The sequence below is a fragment of the Homarus americanus genome, unplaced genomic scaffold (assembly GCF_018991925.1).
Source record: "Homarus americanus isolate GMGI-L3 unplaced genomic scaffold, GMGI_Hamer_2.0 scaffold32583, whole genome shotgun sequence".
Lineage (NCBI taxonomy): Eukaryota > Metazoa > Arthropoda > Malacostraca > Decapoda > Nephropidae > Homarus > Homarus americanus.
In genome coordinates this window covers 6,074,365-6,094,077 of record NW_024713129.1, presented here as the reverse complement: position 1 = coordinate 6,094,077, position 19,713 = coordinate 6,074,365, and the positions used below count along the sequence as shown (strand labels likewise).

General features: G+C 39.3%; 1 protein-coding gene across 2 annotated transcripts in view; it reads left to right on the top strand.

Moving 5' to 3' along the window:
- LOC121866504 (putative ankyrin repeat protein RF_0381) overlaps positions 1 to 19,713 on the top strand; it is a 48,074-nt gene that overhangs the window by 11,230 nt on the left and 17,131 nt on the right. For both annotated transcript variants that reach the window (XM_042366251.1, XM_042366260.1), the window contains exons 3-7: positions 303 to 410; positions 5,938 to 6,076; positions 6,317 to 6,451; positions 7,178 to 7,351; positions 17,499 to 17,628. In XM_042366251.1, coding sequence (XP_042222185.1) covers positions 303 to 410; positions 5,938 to 6,076; positions 6,317 to 6,451; positions 7,178 to 7,351; positions 17,499 to 17,628 — 686 coding nt within the window. The remainder of the gene's footprint in view (positions 1 to 302; positions 411 to 5,937; positions 6,077 to 6,316; positions 6,452 to 7,177; positions 7,352 to 17,498; positions 17,629 to 19,713) is intronic.

The window sequence follows — 19,713 nt, the reverse complement described above, 5'->3', positions numbered from 1 at the left end:
TACTCTGTGTGTGTGTGTGTGTGTCGATAAAATCACACGGGAAAAGGGAAACAACGGAGCACCTTAGCTTTCGTCTTTATTCAAGACATCTTCAGAGGCAACTGGTGATTACATGGACAGAGAGAGGCTTAAATATTCAGGGTGACCTCTGCTAACATGATATTTTTCATAGCACATATGATGAATTTTTTGGTGTAAATATTGTGCATTTAGTTGTAAAGGATATGCTGAGATAGTCTTCCAATTTTGTGTCCTTAAATTTTTTTTATTTACCCTGTACTGTATAATTGTCTGTAATTTAGGTTATGATGGTCGGACAGCCCTCCAGAAGGCAGTGATGGTAGGAAACCTGCCTGTGGTGAGACTGCTGCTACAGTATGGTGCAGACCCAAACCTCAGAGCAAAGTCAGGTAATCTTAGTACAATACAGTCAGCTAATGTCACATCACTGTCAGGTTATCTTAAAGCACTGTCAGGTAAAAGTGAACACTTATTTAAGAGAGTGATTTTCAGTCAGTGCTACGTAGTGCTTTTGAGCTCTATAATTTCATCAAGCAGTTTTGCCTCTGTTGTTTCAATGAAATGCCACTGGAAACATTCTGGGCTCAATGTGGCGATGAGTTCCAGGTATGTCATGATGCTGCAATCAAGCTGTTAATACCATTCAGCATCACCTACCTATGTGAGGCTGGCTTTTCAGCCATAACAGCACTGAAAACTAAATACAGGTCAATTAAACTTTGAAGATGACATGCGTGTCTGCTTATCAAAAACCTCCCTGCACATTGACAGTATTATTGCTAGACACCAGCAGCAAGCCTCACATTAAGTACAGTTTGTATTTTGGCTATAATGAGAGAAATTCAAAGTGATTATAAGTACAGTACAGTAAAGGTTTTATTTTCTTATGCTTTGAAATGTCATTTTATATTTATATCTGTTTGTTGGATTGCTAATACTGTAGATGTTAAGCAGTGTATTACAGTGATATCCCCGTTAGCTGGAATAATTAGTGTAGAGCTCTTCCTGAGATGAGAGATTTCTGGGTAACGAGACTATTCTCTCAAATCCGGAAAAATCCCACATCCCCAGAATTGTTCTGGGTACTGGGAAAAGTTTCTCGGAATTATACATAATTATACATTATTTCGTCCTCTGAATTTGCTCCCAGACCCGGAAAAAAAATTATAGTTTCATGAAGTTTTCTTGTAATTTTCCAAAAAATGAGCCTGATTTTCAACCTCAGAATTAGTTACCAGACTTGGAAAAAATTGGGGGAGATTTTCTGGAATTTTCTCAGAAAATGAGCCTGATTTTCAACTTCAGAAACTCATTCATAGACCCAGAATGGAGATAGTTTTTCCTGAAAAATTTGAGTTGATTTCAATTTCCAGTGTTGGAGAGTTCTGGCTACGGTAATAGGGTGCATCTCCCACGGATAGACACTATTGCACTTCCCTGTAATGTTTCTGGGTGCCAGGGAAATTTTTCTGAGAGTCTTAAGAGAATCTAAGCTATGCACCTCATCTCTACTCTAAACTACACATCTCATCATTACATCTTGCAAGGACGAACACTCTCCCATTATATTTGGGCTGCGGGCACGAACGAAAAAGTATATAAATTTTAATCACAACATCTGTTCTAATTATGTTAGAGAGATGAATTTGGTTCAATAAAAAATGCTTAAGGGGAGAGTCCGGTTTTTGATCATTTGTTATGATATTCCTGTCATCAATCAAGGATCATATGTACATCAATTCTAGCCCCATGACTCCCTTCTACCCTTTAAAAAATTTCAACCCTTTACACATATTCTGACATTTTCCTAAATTTTCAAGGTATAATATCTCCATTACTTCTTTCTATTTTGCCTTGAAATTTATAGTACTAAGAGATCTAGTATTGTCATTGAATGTTACCGGGCGATATGTATGCTTTTGTCTTTGGTTTTAAGGATAAAAATTTTTCAATTTTGGTTGAAATTTTCGTCAAATTATCGAGATTAAATATTCAACCAAAAATAAATCTGACAAGATAGAAAAATATGGAATCTGTAGTTATGTTGAGGAAAGGTTCTTCCTCTGGTGAGTGTTTGTTTCATTGAAATTGGTAAAAAACTGGCAGAGAACTGTCAATCTGAGTGTTGGAAAAGTTGTTTGAGATACAGGCCAATAAAGATTCTCGACCTTTCTTCCCTGTGTAAGTGCTCATTCTGAGCCGATTTTACATGTAATATCTTGCTTTTTTGTGTATTTTTATATCTCCAACTGAACTCCTGTTATATTCTTTATGTGAGGTAGAGGGGAGGGGTGGAAGGCTGGGGCTGGGCTGCCTCAGGTATCCTCTGAGATGGCTGTTACTGTCGTTAGTTTTAGCGAATATTTTCTTCTTTCATCCTCTTGGATTTAGCACTGCTCTTGGCATGTGCTTCCTTTAGTTGCTTTTATATGTTTTGAGTCGCATGCCATCCTGATATTTGAGGAGAGAAGCTTGGTACAGCAGTGCAAGTGAGGTAATATGTGTGGTGCAGCAGAGTACACCCCTCATCTTGGCAAGGTCCGGGACCTTCTGATGACACGTGACTGTTTGTCTACCCCTCCCTATACTCGCCAGAGAGGAAGAGTGTTGCCTGAAATTAATTTTTAAAGTTCTTTTTGTGCTATTTTTTCTATATTTTTTGGGGAAAATATTTTTCCGCAATCATTCATATGTCTACCCAAGGGGGCGTAGGAAGGTTGGGGTCATGGGGAGGGGGGAAGCCATACATAACTGCATAAATATTACTAATATTGCCATAAAACTCCATCCAGATATGGCCATAGGCAACACCTTTGCTCTGGAATTTTTTCATATTTTAATTATTTATATTTTATTTTATTGAATTGACCTGTTTTTCATCTATCTAAGCCAGACTCTCCCCTTAAACAAAATATTTCGACAAGAATCTATAAAATCAATTCTAATTAAGTTAAAAAGGTGTGAATGGAGCTGCGTCAGAGCCAAAAATAGAATTTTCTACCTTATACTGGTGAAAGTTTTCCCAAGAGTCTAAACTACTGTACGTATATTGCATGGAGCTGCATTTATTTATGCAATAACCTCTGTACAGTGGTCCCTCGGTTAACGAACACAATTCGTTCCAGAAGGTCGTTCTTTAATAAAAAATTTAGTTAACTGAATCCATTGTTTCAATGGGATATTGGGTAATTGGTTCCAGCTCACCGAAAAGTACATACAAAGTAAAAAAAAAGAAATGCAGTAAAGTACACTTACTTTGAGGTGTGTATGTAAAAGGCTCCTGGTTGATGATGATGATGGGAATTAGAAATGGGGGTGGAGGAGAAGGGAGAAGAGAAGGAAGTGGGGGTGGAAGAGAATCACCTTTCAGGGAACCATGCTTGATATTTCACCAATAAAATTTTAAGTTCACTAGGTGTAATTCAAGATTATTTTAAATCAACACTGCACTGCACTATATAATGCCAATATGTTTAATAAATTTCAGAATGACCAATAATTGTACTGTAAAAATGTAAAAATACTGTAGTTTATGTTCAAGAGAGCCACAAGCAAGATGTTACCTCCACTGAACAGAGACACAAACTGACGCCTTGGTGGGTGAGTGAAGTGGCTGATGGGTGCACCAAAAACTAGTTCCCTGTACTGCAATTATGTTAAATAAGTGTTAAAATGACTAATAATTTTAATATAAAACTTGGAAAAATATTTAATAGCACAACATTCTTGATATTTACTCAAATGGGAACGAATTTAAGCCCTAGAACCGATTACTGTATTGGCGGACTAGTCTAGCAGCTGGTGAGCAAGTGAAAACATGTTGACATGTTTTCGTAAGAATTTCGTTAACCGAATTTTTGTTCACTAACCGAATTGAATATTCTTATGGAAGGTAATTCGTTAACTGAAATTTCGTTAACCGAGGGACCACTGTATTTAAAAAAAAATATATGTAATTTTTTATTCATTATATTTAATCAATAATTTATAATTATTATTTTATATGAATTTCGAAATAATATAATTTATGTAAAAAATATAGAAACTTTGAGGGAGGAACATTCACATTTGGGAACCTGAGTGGCAGCCATGCACTACAATTTGTGTTATACTTGTACTTACATATTGATAATTTTATTGTGATTACATTTATAAGATATTTTTAGATAATGTATTTACAATGCTAATGCAACAAACCTCACATAGTTATTTCCAGTAGTAAGCTTGCTATGACTCAACAAGTACAATTCTGTGCTTGAAGGGAAAAAATTAATAATCTGTCCTATATTTTGCTAAACATGTCTGCTTTATAACGGAATAAAGTTCATATTACAATCACATGAAATAACGAAGGTATAAAGGGATGTACTGTATAAACATTTTCATTAAGCGTAAAAAAATTTTTTTTTACTACTCGTGCTTATGTATGAAAGTAATTATTTTATTGTGATTACTCATATAAAACTGTTTGTAGATAATTTATTTACAATGATAATGCAACAAATCCCACCTTTTTATCTCAAATAGCAAGTTTGCTATGACTCCTTAAGTACAATTATCTCTCGTGTGGTACAGTCTAGTGTGGTGAGGTTAGTGACCAGCCAGACTCTGAGTGTCTTGCTGTAAACCACCTCCCTAAACCCAAGAGTGTTAACTGCCTAGTGGTCCTCTGTCAGCAGGGCCATAATGTGGATTTCAGTTGGGCTCCTGCCCATGTGTCTATATGAGGTAATGAGAGAGCTGACAAGCTGGCCAACTCTGCTGCCTCTTTTCATGCTCCCTCCCTCACAGAGATTTCTTCCCAGCAGTCAGGTCAGCCATCTGGACCTCCTGGCCAATTTATCCGTTGCCAACAAGTTGCTCGAGATTACAAAAAAGATCTATCCGTGGAAATATCCTTGGATGCCCGCCGTCATGAGACTGCCCTTACCTGTCTACATGTTGGACACACTCACCCCGCCCACAGTTTCCTAATGACCAGAGGACCACAGCCCTATAGTGATGACTGCCTGGTGCCACTGACTGTGAAATACTTGCTTGTACTGTCCCAGTCATGGGGACTCGAGGAGTCGTTTGTTGGCTGAGTGCCGGCAGGAGGATGGATCTTTCTCCATTCTCAAAGGTGCTCGGCGAGAGAGGTTCAGTTGCTGATGGTGGTCTTTTTAAATTTTTAATTGCAATAAAAGTACCTACTGGTAATTTTAAATAAATACAGATTTTTATATTACAGTGAACCCTCGAAGATCCGGACTAAAAGGGGGGGATCACCTGTCCGGAAAAGTCGATTATCTGGATTTTCCGGCGAATAATAAATGATATAAGAAACACCAAAAATACAGTACTAATGTAGTGATAAACAAATTGCCATATATAAACCATGCATTTACCTATGATAACATATTAAGAAACATTGTATCTTTACTAGAGTGAATGAAATAATATTCCCACAAACAACAATTGTCAACTCTGTTTATGTTTCCCACCTCCTCGGGCACCTGTGTCCAAGCAACTGACAGGTCAAGCAGCGCCCACGCACCTAAAATGTTCTTTGCTCTGGTTTGGGAATGCTTCTTACAGAACTTCCCGGGTCCTGATCTTCGAGGGTTTACTGTACTGTATTTTAATTTTGATATTTAAACTTAATAGGATTATATTTTACTTATATTGTAGTTTTAAATTATAAGTTTCCTTTTCAGCATCAAATGGCCGCAGGCTGCAACTCCAGATATTTTACCCAATCAATCAGTCAATCATTACTGGTACTCAATGCAGTAGTATAGATTATGAAATGCTGCTCATTTAGATTTGAGTGTGATTAGACTTCTGATTATGGGGTTGTACTCCCTAGTATGACCATGCCTAAAAAACATTGTAGGCACATATAAAGTGTTCATGTGAGTATTATCATTATTTCAGGTGAGACAGCTGTACATATAGCTTGTTGCAGAGGACTACTTAATGTGGTTGTGACACTGCTCAAACATGGAGGGGATCCTATGGTTGTTGACGGAGCAGGAAGAGTAGCCATACACTGTGCAGCGATTGCTGGATCAATGTAGGATTGTACTTTGTACTATTTGAAAGGGTTTCTTATATTTCTATATGCAATTCTATACTGTATTATGTAGGGGTTGGAACTTGTGAAATTTACTTGATAGGAAAAAATGCATATCATTGAAAATATGTAGCACATAGTAAAATACATGTATGCACATTTATTTGTAAATTTTATATATAAAAAAATAATATACAGGGGTATATACACTGTACATACAATATATATATTTACTTTTAGGGTTCTTGTGCAATACCTAGCAGAAGTTTGTGAGGTCAATTTAGAAGCAGAGGAAAATCGTGGCTGCTCCCCCCTTCACATTGCTGCTGCATGTGGACACCTTGGCCTCGTGCAGTATCTTGTACAAAGCAAAAAGTTAGTAGTTTGTGTTCATGTACAGCATACTGATTGTTATACTTAGATTGCCAAAGATTGCCCCAAATTATATTTAAATAATGTAATGAATATGATTAACTGATAGTTTATGTAATTTTTTTTATTGAAATGAGGCAGAATCTTTGGTCTGTCTGTGTATACAATGTAGAGGAGCTAAATGGTCGTGAAGGATAAATGTAGGCACTAGGAAGTAACAAGAAAGGGCTGAAACAACAATGAGAAATACTCCACTTTTTCCTCCTCCTCTTACCAACTCTTGTATGTAGTGTACAAAGTGATCTTGATCTCAACATTGCTCCATAGTAATTCAGTGTGTATACTAAGTTAGGTTGTTTGGGGTAACGAGTTTCCTATCATTGTTGAACTGCTATAGTAGACATATGATCTTGAAAAATATAATTTTGGATCAAATTTTCTTTTGAATATGCTGTAGTTATATTACCTGTATAGAACTTTACAGTACATAATAATGGTGAGGAAGAATGGACACATGCATGTAACTGAACTCTTGAACTGAAAGTAATTATACAGTATTAGTTTTTTTTTTGTAACTTCTATTAGGTTGACATAATGTGGTAGGTTAAAAAATTACTAAAATAGTTTTTATTATGATTTAACTGGAACATTGATAGAACAAATAATTCTTTTAATACTTACTTCTCGTCAGGAGTGGACAACCGTGACAACAGAATCATATTTTAACAGAGTGAATCGCACAAAGTTGGACAATGAGGGCAACACAGTGCTACACTCAGCAGTCACAGGGGGTGTGTCGGGTGTGTGTTGGACGATAGTGTACCCTGGTGCTGAGCAACTCCTCACCACCCCTAACACAGCTGGCCTTACACCTGCTCAAGGTGCCCATGCCTCCACCTCCATGTTAGTGATATGTTTATTTGTTTTTTGGGTTTATAAGAGAACCAAATTAAAACCATTAGTAGAGGACAGGATTTTATAGGCAAATAAGTTTGTCTTTTGTTTAAAATCCAAAACATAGGTTAACACAAACTACAACTAGAAGGTAAACAGAATTCTATATGTACAGTATGAATGTATGTCTGTCAGTTTATAATGTTCAAGCTTTATCCTATATTTACTGTAGATTAGATGTTTTGTAAATGCTTTGGTCCCTAAACAGAACACCTTGAATATTGAACAGTAATGTATTTATTTTTTATTTTATTTTTTTAAATTGAAGAATGCTTTCATTTGGTCTTCTGTCACTGCTACATAGAAGGGGGAATCTCATCTGATGGAAACTTTGTCTTGAAGGGAACACCATTATAAATAAATACAGTGTATTTAATAATGCAGCTGCTTAAATGTTGAATAACAGTTTGTGTTGCTCTTGATTCATGTCACATTGCATTATGCAGGAAACAGTGTTTAGTATTAAACAAAAGTTTAGAAACTTGTATAGTTAGTAGATACATGGTGTACTGTATTGTACAGTAATGGACCTTTCTATTCCAAAAGAATTTTTTTTAAAAGATTATGAGTCCGCAATGGACTCAACCATGCAACCAAAAAAATGTACGTAATGTATGCACCGGGTATGCTGCTGAGTCATTCATTTACAGTTATATAACTTGTGCCTCAGGACAGATTTTATTTAACCTTTGGAACATTTGCAGTTGGCAATAAAAAAAATCATTTATTTGAAGAAATAATTTTAGCCAAGACTTATTTATATTTGATTTGTTGATGCTGCAGAATTTTGAAACACTTGGACATACAGCAGCCTTGAGCTATTTAGCATTTTTTTTATTTTGAGGTTACCTAAATTACAATACAGGTACATGTACTCCCATTTTCCTATATATTGCAAGAAAACCTAGGCTGATACAGCTACCACATGTACTCTTTCCAAGCTGCAGTCCTGGTGTCATTCACCCAGTGCTCACCTAAAGTCAAGGACACTTCCTCATACTCCTGCTATTCCTGCACTTACCAAGAAGTCTAAATGCTCAGCAGCTGCTTATCCTTCCAGTTCAGTTGAGAAAAATAAGAGAAATACATTTTATTTAGACAAGAAAGTTCAAATCTTGGATGAACTTAACTATAAAGAGTGTCAGTTATGGCATGCTGAAGTGGAGTAAGTGAAAGGATGGTTCACAGCATTTGACTGAAGGGTGACCAAATCCATGCAGCATATGCACAGTCATCCATGTCCAAAACTATCAAGCATTTAACCCTTAGGCCCCGGGTGACGTTCCCGAACGTCCGCCTATTTTCCCGCCATTTTTATTTTATATTTTTATTTATTTATTTATTTTTATTTATTTATTTTTATTTTTGGAAAACTTGGTTTTTTCTCGATTTAACCCCGCAGGGGAGGTACTGCCAGCAGCACCCTAACCCGGGGCTTAAGGCCACCACTGTACCATGAAATGGAGGCAGCTTTGAAGATTTGGATATTGAGTATGCAACGATATAAAGCTGCACTGAGAGCTCTAATGATTCAGGCTGAGGCAATGAAAATTCAAGCTTGGTAGCTCAAGAGAGATGGTAAGCCAGCTAGTGACAGCAAATCCCCAATTTACGAAGGTTGACTGATACTTGCTCTGACCTGACAAGTGACAATGTGGTATTGTGTTGGTGCTGATATTACTGACCAGCATGTCAGTGACTAGTGCCAATACAACAATGTAATATCACAGGTCAGTCAAGTCAGTGCATATGTCAATCAGGTCAAGATTAAAAAACTAACATGTTATTCCTTAACTGTGGCATAAATAAATGCACTAGTCACTGACAAAGTTCTGCATGAAGGCAGGCTGAGGTGGTAAGGGTATTTGTAGAGATTGTATGAGACCAATTGGGTCAAGAGGTGCATGAGCCTTGCAACATGGAGAGCTGCCATTAGGTAATTGCAGCTAACCTTCACAAACATAAAAAATGGGAATCCTCCTAATAATGGATTAGGCTGGTACGGTACAGTGAACCCTCGAAGATCTGGACTAAAAGGGGGGACTACCTGTCCGAAAAAGCCTTTTGTCCGAATCTTCCGGTGAATAATGTGTGATATAAGAAACACCAAAAATACAGTACCAATGTAGTTTCACTTACCCTATGCAGTGGATAGATGAGTTTGTGTTGCCATGATCGTATAGTGGGGACTGAGAACCACTTATTATTCCAAGTCAGAGGAACAGGGATGCTCCTCGGCTTGGCTTGGCTGGGAGGCAGGAGGGGCACGAGTAACAGGCATGAAGGAGGAGTCCAGCTTAAATTGCTACCCTGCATTGTATTGTTTCCTGATAATAAGTTCTCTAAAAGTCCAAAAGTGTTCATAATACTGGTGCATTTGAGGACTGGATGTGTTGTCAATATAAGTTAAGATGTTGTTGACAGACTCTTGTACAACAGACAACTTAACGTTTGACATCTTCACACACGACTCCTCTCTGTCACTGTTCTCCACATCATCATTCTCTTTGTCAACAGTGCAGACAGCATCGGCAATCTCCTCAGATGAAAGCATCTGGTAACCTGGATCACCCTCATTCTCCTCCAACCATGTCTCCACATCCTCCGTAATTATATTGTTCTCTCCACCAAGGTGTAACATTTGATGAAAATCCGTTACCTCAAATCCCCCAAACTCGAGTTCAGGCTCGGTATCAAGCAGAAGTTTCTTCCAGCAGTTAGCTAAGGTGGATATCTTGACGTCCTTCCATGAAGCAGCAAAGTTAAATATGGCTGATTTCAAATTGTATTGATGTTGGTTAATGTATGTTGCCCTCTTGTGTCATTCACATCATCATCTTCGTCCTCCAGCACTACCAGCACTTCATCCAGGTACCTCCTCTTGCATGACACAATAACTCCCTGGTCCATAGGCTGAATAATGGATGTAGTGTTGGGTGGCAGAAACAGGGCACAAATTTTGCCATCACTATTGACCAGTTTCTCAGCACTAGGATGAGCTGGTACATTATCAATCAGCAGAATTGCTTTGATACCTTCAGAATCCAGCTTCAAAACTTCTTGTTGGTATTTGTGTACATTATGGATGGAGTGCTTAAAAAACCAGTCATTGAAGATCTCATGATTAAATCATGCATTCTTGAAATGGTAGTAAATAACTGGCAACTGGCACATACAATCCTTTAGTACTCGTGGGCGCATAGACTTGTCAACGACAGCTAACTTTACGTGGTGCATACCATTAGCATTAGCAGAGCATAATGCAGAAATGCACCCCTTACTCACCTTGTGGCCTGGTGTGGATGCTTCATGATTAAAGGCTTGGGTGTTGTTGTGGAGTGACCACCAAAATAACCCTGTCTCATCAGCATTTTAAACTTGTGCCAAGATCATTCCCTCGTCTTTGATTAGTTGGTTTAACTTCTGCTTAAACAGCTCAACTTCTTTGGTTTGAGCAGTCCCAGCCTAACCATGCAACTTCTTGTTACGTATGCCATGTCGATTCTGGAACCTCCACAGCCAACCATCACTAGCATTGAATGGAATACCCAAATACTGAGCCTGCTTATTATAGACACTTCAGCTATCTCCACTCCACAAACTTTAATAAATACAGTCTCTCCTCGACTTACGACGGGGTTCCGTCCCGATGACCAGGTTGTAAGTTGAATTGGTCATAAGTCTAAAAGGCAAAAATAATACATAGAAATTCTAAAATAGGTGTCTCTTTTTCTTCTCAGCACCACGAGAATTTTCACTTTTACTCTTGCCAGCCATTTTAAAGGGAATTACAAACGAAAGTTTTGTCAGTACGCAGCGCGATCACTAACGTCGGGACTCGTAAATACGTAATGTGAAAAATATTTTATACGACCATGGTCGTCGTTTGTCCGGGTTGAAGTAAGTCGAATATGTCTAAGTCGAGGAGAGACTGTAATAATAATAATAATAATTAACGGTTTATTGAAAAAGTTCTGCAGCCCGAAGGCTGAAAATATACATTGGACATAATGACATAAAACATACATTGACATTGGTGGTTTAACAAAAGCCTTCATTAGAGAAAGGTAAAAGAACATACAGTGAACATACAGATTAATGTATACAGTGGAGGTCACGTAGATCATGTACGCTAAAGTGTTGAACAGCAGACACGTAGTGTAGTAACTCTCTCACAGATGGTTTAGTGCTGCCGCAGCTGGTCGGTTGTTTGGTATAGGTATACAGTAATGCACTAAGATAGTATAAGTTGCTATTCGCAGTTTTGCCTGTTTGCGCCATTCCTTGGAACCTATCCCCTGTGAATAACAAGGGCTTACTGTACTGTATATTATATGGTAACATCCCATTGTGTCTACTCCCAATGCTTCAACTCTCAAAATGACTATTGTTCCCATTTTGTCTACAGCCCATTCAAATTTTATTTACTCTAGATATTATCTCTGTTCTGCTGACAAGATATTAAAAAATTAAAATGGAAAAATTATTGAGGATAATGGCACAAGCTACAAAAAACAAGGTTTTATAATTACTGTAAGCAGATGACCTGAAGGGCTAGAAAAATCTAGTGTGACCTCACATCAAGACATTTTACCAACAATCTCAACCGACTTACTTCAATCCATTTCAGCTTGATGTTGCTTATTTATAAAAAGACTTAATGTTTTTATGCATTGGTAAACCAATTCTGTGAATTCCTTCATTGAGATTGTGTGAAATATATTAGTCTTAAAAAAGAGTGTTTGCCAATTTACCTTCCAGTTAAAGTAAGACACTCTTGACTTTTAAAGTGAATACTGTAAAGAAAAATGCAGATGGGTCAGATAAATAGGCAAAATAAAAATCTTGCAAAATAACCCTTAAATAAATTAATTTGTATATATATCAGTGTTGTCTGATGGCAAACTTGTACGTATATGGTTTTGCTGTGATCACCTGCCCTAACTTCCACCCCACCCCCTATAATCTGGTGTTAATGGCAATAACACTTGTCATGCGAGGCCATAATTCCTGTTACCTTACGTCTATAGCCTCTCAACTTGGCCGTTACTTTGAAGTGTTAACAACTTGACACTGACCGACTAGAGACGAGTAAACACAATGAAAATGTTATTGCTTAACACAATCTTAATTTTTTCGAGAATGGTCTTGCTCAAAGTATTAAAAACAACATTAATATGAAAGTCATTTCACTGAACGTCAACAACTATATACGTACAGCTGTATGATAGTTTTCACAGTACAGTATAATAATAATAGGTGTTTTATTGTAATGTTGAGACACAGTAACAATAAATGTGTAAAGTAAACTTTGGAGATCATTAACTGATAGAAGACATTCTGGGAATATGTGACATTTTCAGGGTGGACAGAATGTTAGTAGACCAAATGGGAGTAGATGAAGTGGGCATAAACCTATTTTATAAGTAATGGTGATAAAATTTCTTAAAGCCAAGAAAAACCATGGCTTCAGCTTCAGTTTTATGACTTTTTTATTGGCTGGCTTCAATATCATGATTTATTTGCTGGTTTTGGCTTCATGACTTTAAATGGCTGACTTTGGCTTTGTGACTTTCCAATGCCTTTGGTTTTGAAGCTGGAGGCTTGGCTTTGACCCCGTGTCTGATCTGACCCTTTATCATAAATTCAATTTTCCTAATCTCATATATTCTGTGATGAATACTTTTCAGGGTGACAATTTTGTAAATAATACTGGTAGCCTAGGGTTGATAATCTTAGTCTGTGTTTTCTTGTACTCTTAGGCCTCGTACACACCAAGATAGATTGTCTAGAGACAGTCGCACAACAAATTTGGATTTTTCTGAGACAGTCGCACAACAGTCCAGAAACATTGCTGCGCGACTGTTTCTGAATAAAGTATCTTGGTGTGTACGAGGTCCTGAGACAGTGTTTCTGGACTGTTGCGAGACAGTCGCGCAACAAATTTGGATTTTTCTGAAACGGCTGCGAAACTTTCCAAAGAAAAAGTTGCACAACAATGTACAGTAAAGGTCCAAAAATCCGGATGCCAGAAATCCGGACCACCCGAGAATCCGGACTTTTCGAAAACTCAAACTTAAATTTTTATTTATTTATTTTTATTTTTTTAATTTAGCTGGCTTTTGTGTGTATGTGTGCATGCGTGAGCGCCACAGCTGCACAGTGACAACAAGCGACCACGCGGTTGCCACTTTAAAACGAGCAATAGAACTGTGACAACGTATGTAATTTTGAGTCCTACTCTTTCCATTTACAGAGTACTGTACAAGCCCATAATAATGGCTCCTAAAGTAGATAAACTTTGTTGTGTGAAGAGAAAGAAGAACACGTTGAAATTGAGTGAAAAACTTGAAATAATTAAGAAACTAGAACGTGGTGTGAGCAATACTGTTCTAATGGAAACATACGACATTGGAAAGTCTACAATTTATGATATAAAAAAGGCAAAGAATAAAATTTTAGAATTCACAGCTTTTTCTTTAAAACTCCTCATTTTGATAAATCAAGCATGTTATATTTGCTAATGAATAGACTATCAAAATGTACATGTTCATCTCTTCTTTATTTCTCCTGAAATTTGAATTTTAAAAGTACTGCCTGAGAATCCGGAAAATCCGAAAATCCGGACCGACCCAATCCCCAAGCAGTCCGGATTTTTGGACTTCTACTGTATCTCGGTGTGTACGCGGCTTTAGTTTCTTATTACCAGACCCACTTCTGCTTGTTTATGTTCTGTTTTCAGTTGTGTACATGACTTAACACATTTGCATCTTTTTATACTCAACTTCTACTCCTGTCAAAGGTTGCTCAAAGGATATGAATACCTAAAGAAAATGGGAAAATGGTATGGGTGTAAATTATGTTGAAAGCTAATGGAAATGGCAGAAAAAAATAGAAGGACTGGGCAGTACTCCATGCTCACTTGCTTATAGTATCCTCAAACTGCATATAATATTTACTGAATGAATTCAAAGGAATATTCCTAATTTGAACAGCCTTTTCCTAAGTATGTCTTAACATCTTATATATTTTCAGTCATCACAAGAGCAATTTATGTTCCAAATTACCAACCATGGGTCCACAATACTTTTCATGGCTAATTGCATATCTTCCATTTCCTGTGTTCAGAGCTAAGTGTTCTTTGACAAATGATTACTCTATATGAGGAGCTCTGCATTAGAAGGGGGTGAAGCGCCAAATTCAAAAAGCTGAGAAAAACCCATTTAAAGTATTTTAAAGTTCAAACAACCTTAACTTTTTTGTGTTTTAAGCTAGAAGGTTAATTATTTTTTATCGTGGAGCTCAAACCCTCTCCTAGCAAACTGTGAAAACTGGAAGTTAGAATTGTGAAGTTATTATTTTATCACGAGTTGAATGAGAATAACTACCCGTGATGTACAGTTGTTTGATCTTCAAACCAACAATAATCGCGATTTGTTGCAAAATTTTCTTATTATTGTGGGCTAATACTGTAAAACAAGTTAATGATCACCAAATACAACACTCGTCTTACACCCACACCCCATAAACCCCCTCAACCCCCCCCCTAAAAAAAAAGAATATATATATATAATTAATAATAAAAAACTCATTTGCCTATCAGTATTTATCTTTCCGTCCCTATTAACCATTAACCTCTTCCCCCCCCCCCAACATAATTAACATATGAATACAAAGGCGGAGAAAGTTTGCACATAATCTTTGGTAAAAACAGTAATATGATAATAGTTTTACAATCTTACTTTGTTTAGTTCCTTTGTTTTATTATCCCTGAAGATCATAGTAAGTTGAAGTTACATAAATCCTGAGGAGTGCGTAACTTTAATGGCCTCATCGTAATCAATCACGTACTGATCAAAGTCTTTCTCTGTCCTCACTAAAAATCGCCACACAGATTCTTCATCAACTAAATCATTGATTTTTTATGCCGGCAACAGTTCAGTTTCATTATCAGGCTGAGTTATGGGCTCACTTTCACTAGCATTCGTTGGGTCAGACTCACTTTCATCACTATCAAGGTCACTGCATGTCTCGTTACTGTCCACTTCTACCTCCCACAGTCTGTATGTGACTGTTGTGATACATTAGTGTCACTGTTTGTGTTACCATTAGACTCACTTTCATCGTCATTATTGCCGTCAGTGCATGTCACGTAACCCTGTACAGGATCACAGTCTGCAAAAAAGGTCTTGTGATGCATAGCAGTCACTTTTTGTATTATGAGCATACTCAGTTTCATCTATTTCAAGCTCACTTTCACTGTCATTTTCATCGTTAATGCTTGCCACATTGTCTTTTAACTCGTCATAGTCGGCAAAAAGATCTTTGGATGCTTCGTAGCACGCTAAAAAGTTATTCTGTGCGTTCAAAGTGTTATTGTCATTATGATAATCACTTTCATCATGCTGTGAGTCACATTCATTGTTGACAGGTAAGTCATCTAGTCTCTAAAAAGATCTTCCGATGGTTCATAACATAATGTATTGTTTTTTCTGCAATCACAGTGTTACTGTCATTAAGAGACTTACTTTGATCCTGTTGTGGCTCATTATCATCATCGTATTCTATATCTGTTTCATCACTGTCGCATTGAGTTTGTGCAAGCGGATGTCTCGCCTACATTCTCATGCAGTTCACCTGCACCATCGCCAGTATCACTTGTATCACCATAATCAACACTAAATTCACCACCAAAATCACTATCACCAAGCATTACTGGGGTTTCCACGTGAGCATTGGCGTCACTAAACACACGCTCAGGAATAATTGGCTCCTGAACCCACACCAGAAGGCCTGGTCTCATTCGAGTTTTGCTCTAATATCGGGCAGATATTGCACAGCACTTCTCACACTCGTGTAACACGAATAACGTCTTACACTGAAAAGTTATCAAAAATAGCAGTAGAACGTACACTGAACCTTCTTATGCTATAATACACGCCAAAACTAAGAAGAAGGCAGCATCTGGGAGCGTGGATTGGCTGAGGAGCTGTGGCTTAGCAAGGGGAAATCCATTGTGATTTGCTGCCTCAGGGGTTATGGTCCGAGGGAGGCGCACTGTCATTGGCTCGTGCTCCTCTCGCTCTGAACAGGATGTTGCCACTTTCTTTGACTGAGCGCACAGTCAGATATGTAAATCCAAGCCTGAGGCGAAATCACACCTTATTTTTGAAGGACTTTGTACCATATTTTTATTCTAGCTAGAGGGTTACATCCAACGCCAACATGTAGAGGAAGGGTGAAAATAGTGATATCCATCAAAAAACGCATCTTGGCCAGGGTGTCGCTTCACCCTCTTCTAATGCGGAGCGCTTCTTATGTTGTGATAACTACCAGGATCTTAGTCCCAAATCACAGTGAAATATTTTGTGTGACAGAGATAGAGTAGGTATGCATTTTTCATATTTTTTTGCTTATTATTCTAACTCTTGTTTTTGTCATGTATTCATATACTGTACTGTATTACCAGACCAATACGAAAATACAAATTTCAATAAATTTTTAATGCCACAGAGTTTTCAAAAGTTGATAACATTTTGTAAGAGACTGGATTTAGACTGAGGAAGTAGGCAGATAGGCAGCTACCAAACAGGGAGGTACTACCGCCTGGGAAGATATTGGAAGCATAATGTGTTGTCTAATGGTAGACCCTGCTGCCATATGGCATCACCAAAATTGTGACCAAGTCCCAGGTTGCTGACCTGACTTTCTGCCTCATTTACACACAATTGCAGGGTCTCAATTGTTTCTCTTAACATTGACAACACAACACATATATATATATTGTTTTTCACTCTTGATCTTTTTTTATTTTATTTCTTTATTATTATTATTATTATTATTATTATTATTATTATTATTATTATTATTATTATTATTATTATTATTATTATTATTATTACTACTACTACTACTACTACATTTTCGCCCCCCCACGCCCCGGTGTGGGTCAGTGACCTGTGCCCGGGTGGGCTAATCCTAGTAAAAAAAGAAAAAAAAAGAAAAAAGACTATGACAGACTGTGGATGAGCCACCATACCCTGAAAGGAGGTGGCTTGCAAGACTAAGTGAATGTAAAATTTATTTGCCATTCCAGTTCTCCAGATTGCCGTAAGTGGATTGACAGGTGGACAAGACAGTATGAGCGCAGTGGAGGAGTGGAATCACCTCGTTGGCCATGGCTGATCCAGCTGTTAACTCCAGCTGCTATTTTTTATATTGGAATTGTAAGCAATTTGTGCCATATATATGAAACATTTGTACAGTTTTAAGATTAACATAACCCTTAAATGGCTGCCATCATCAGTGGAAGTGAGCTGTAGGAACCATCATATACAGTAAGTCCGTGCTTAACGTCGCTAAACTTTAGAGACCAAAAATTTGCTTTACGTCCCAGTGATCCGATACTACGTACGTCGTTTTGCGTCATCACAGACTACATTTTGCTGTGCATCAACCTCTCTCATCTGGCCGCGCTATGCTCTCTCGGCTTGGCGCAGTCTCAGTGACTCACCACCCACCCTCTTCCGCTCCCACCCTCCTCTTCTTCCGCCTCCCACCTCCTCCTCCTCCTCCCACCTCCTCCTCCGCCCCACCTCCTCCGCCTCCACCTCCTCCGCCTCCCGCCATACTCCTCCCCTCCCACCCTCTCCTCTGCTCCCACTCCTCCTCCGCTCCCCCTCCTCCTCTGCTCCCACCCTCCTCCTCTGCTCCCACCCTCCCTCCTCTCTCCCACCCTCCTCCCTCGTTCTCCTCGCTCCCACCTCTCCTCCCACCCCTCCTCCTCTTGCTCCCCACCCCTCCTCTGCTCCCCCTCCTCCTCCCCACCCCTCTCCCTCGCTCCCCACCTCCTCCTCCGCTCCCACCCCTCTCTTCCTCCCCTCCTCCTCTCCTCCGCTCCCCTCCTCCCTCCTCGCTCCCACCCTCCTCCTCCGCTCCCACCTCCTCCTCCGCTCCCACCCCTCCTCCTCCGCTCCCCTCCTCCTCCCTCCCCACCCCTCCTCCTCTGCTCCCCCCTCCTCCTCCCGCTCCCACCCTCCTCCTCCGCTCCCACCCCTCCTCCTCTCTCCCCCCCTCCTCCTCACTCCCACCTCCTCCTCCGCTCCCACCTCCTCCTCCTCCCCCTCCCCTCCTCCCTCCCTCCCTCCTCCCGCTCCCACCTCCTCCGCTCCCACCTCCTCCTCCGCTCCCACCCTCCTCCCTCCTCCCACCCTCCTCCTCCACTCCCTCCTCCTCCCGCCCTCCTCCTCTCCCACCATCCCACCCCCCTCCTGCTCCCCACCACACACGCTCTACCACCTTCACCCATCGGTGAGGTACCAATGATTTTCTGTATATGTTATGTGTATTTCATGGGGGCAAGGGAGGCTCAGGAAACGTAACTCCGCGTATTTTATCTATTTTCTTATGGGGGAAATTGGTCCGTTTGCGTTGTTTAAGTATAACGTCATGTTTTAGGAATGTGCTCGACTGATTGCGAGACTTTACTGTATGGTTTATTTTTTTTGTGAATTTGGAGGGTTGGGCTCAGTTAATTGCTGGTTGGGGTTAAGATCACTTTGGTTTTTAACTGGTTTACTGCTTATTTTGTTGTCTTGAAGTCTTCTTGTTAGTTAATGAACTACTGTATTTACCTGAGTTATTGAGACTATAGGAAAATATTTCTTTTCTTGGTCACTTTCATGTACTGAACAGCTAACTTTGTTGTTTGGATTACCACCACTGTCTTTGTTAGGTGAGAATTAAATCTGCCTCTGAATGCTTAATACTTTCTCTCTCTCTCTCTCTCTCTCTCTCTCTCTCTCTCTCTCTCTCTCTCTCTCTCTCTCTCTCTCTCTCTCTCTCTCTCTCTCTCTCTCTCTCTCTCTCTCTCTCTCTCTCTCTCTCTCTCTCTCTCTCTCTCTCTCTCTCTCTCTCTCTCTCTCTCTCTCTCTCTCCTCTCTCTCTCTCTCTCTCTCTCTCTCTCTCTCTCTCTCTCTCTCTCTCTCTCTCTCTCTCTCTCTCTCTCTCTCTCTCTCTCTCTCTCTCTCTCTCTCTCTCTCTCTCTCTCTCTCTCTCTCTCTCTCTCTCTCTCTCTCTCTCTCTCCTCTCTCTCTCTCTCTCTCTCTCTCTCTCTCTCTCTCTCTCTCTCTCTCTCTCTCTCTCTCTCTCTCTCTCTCTCTCTCTCTCTCTCTCTCTCTCTCTCTCTCTCTCCCCTCTCCCTCTCTCTCTCTCTCTCTCTCTCTCTCTCTCTCTCTCTCTCTCTCTCTCTCTCTCTCTCTCTCTCTCTCTCTCCTCTCTCTCTCTCTCTCTCTCTCCTCCTCTCTCTCTAG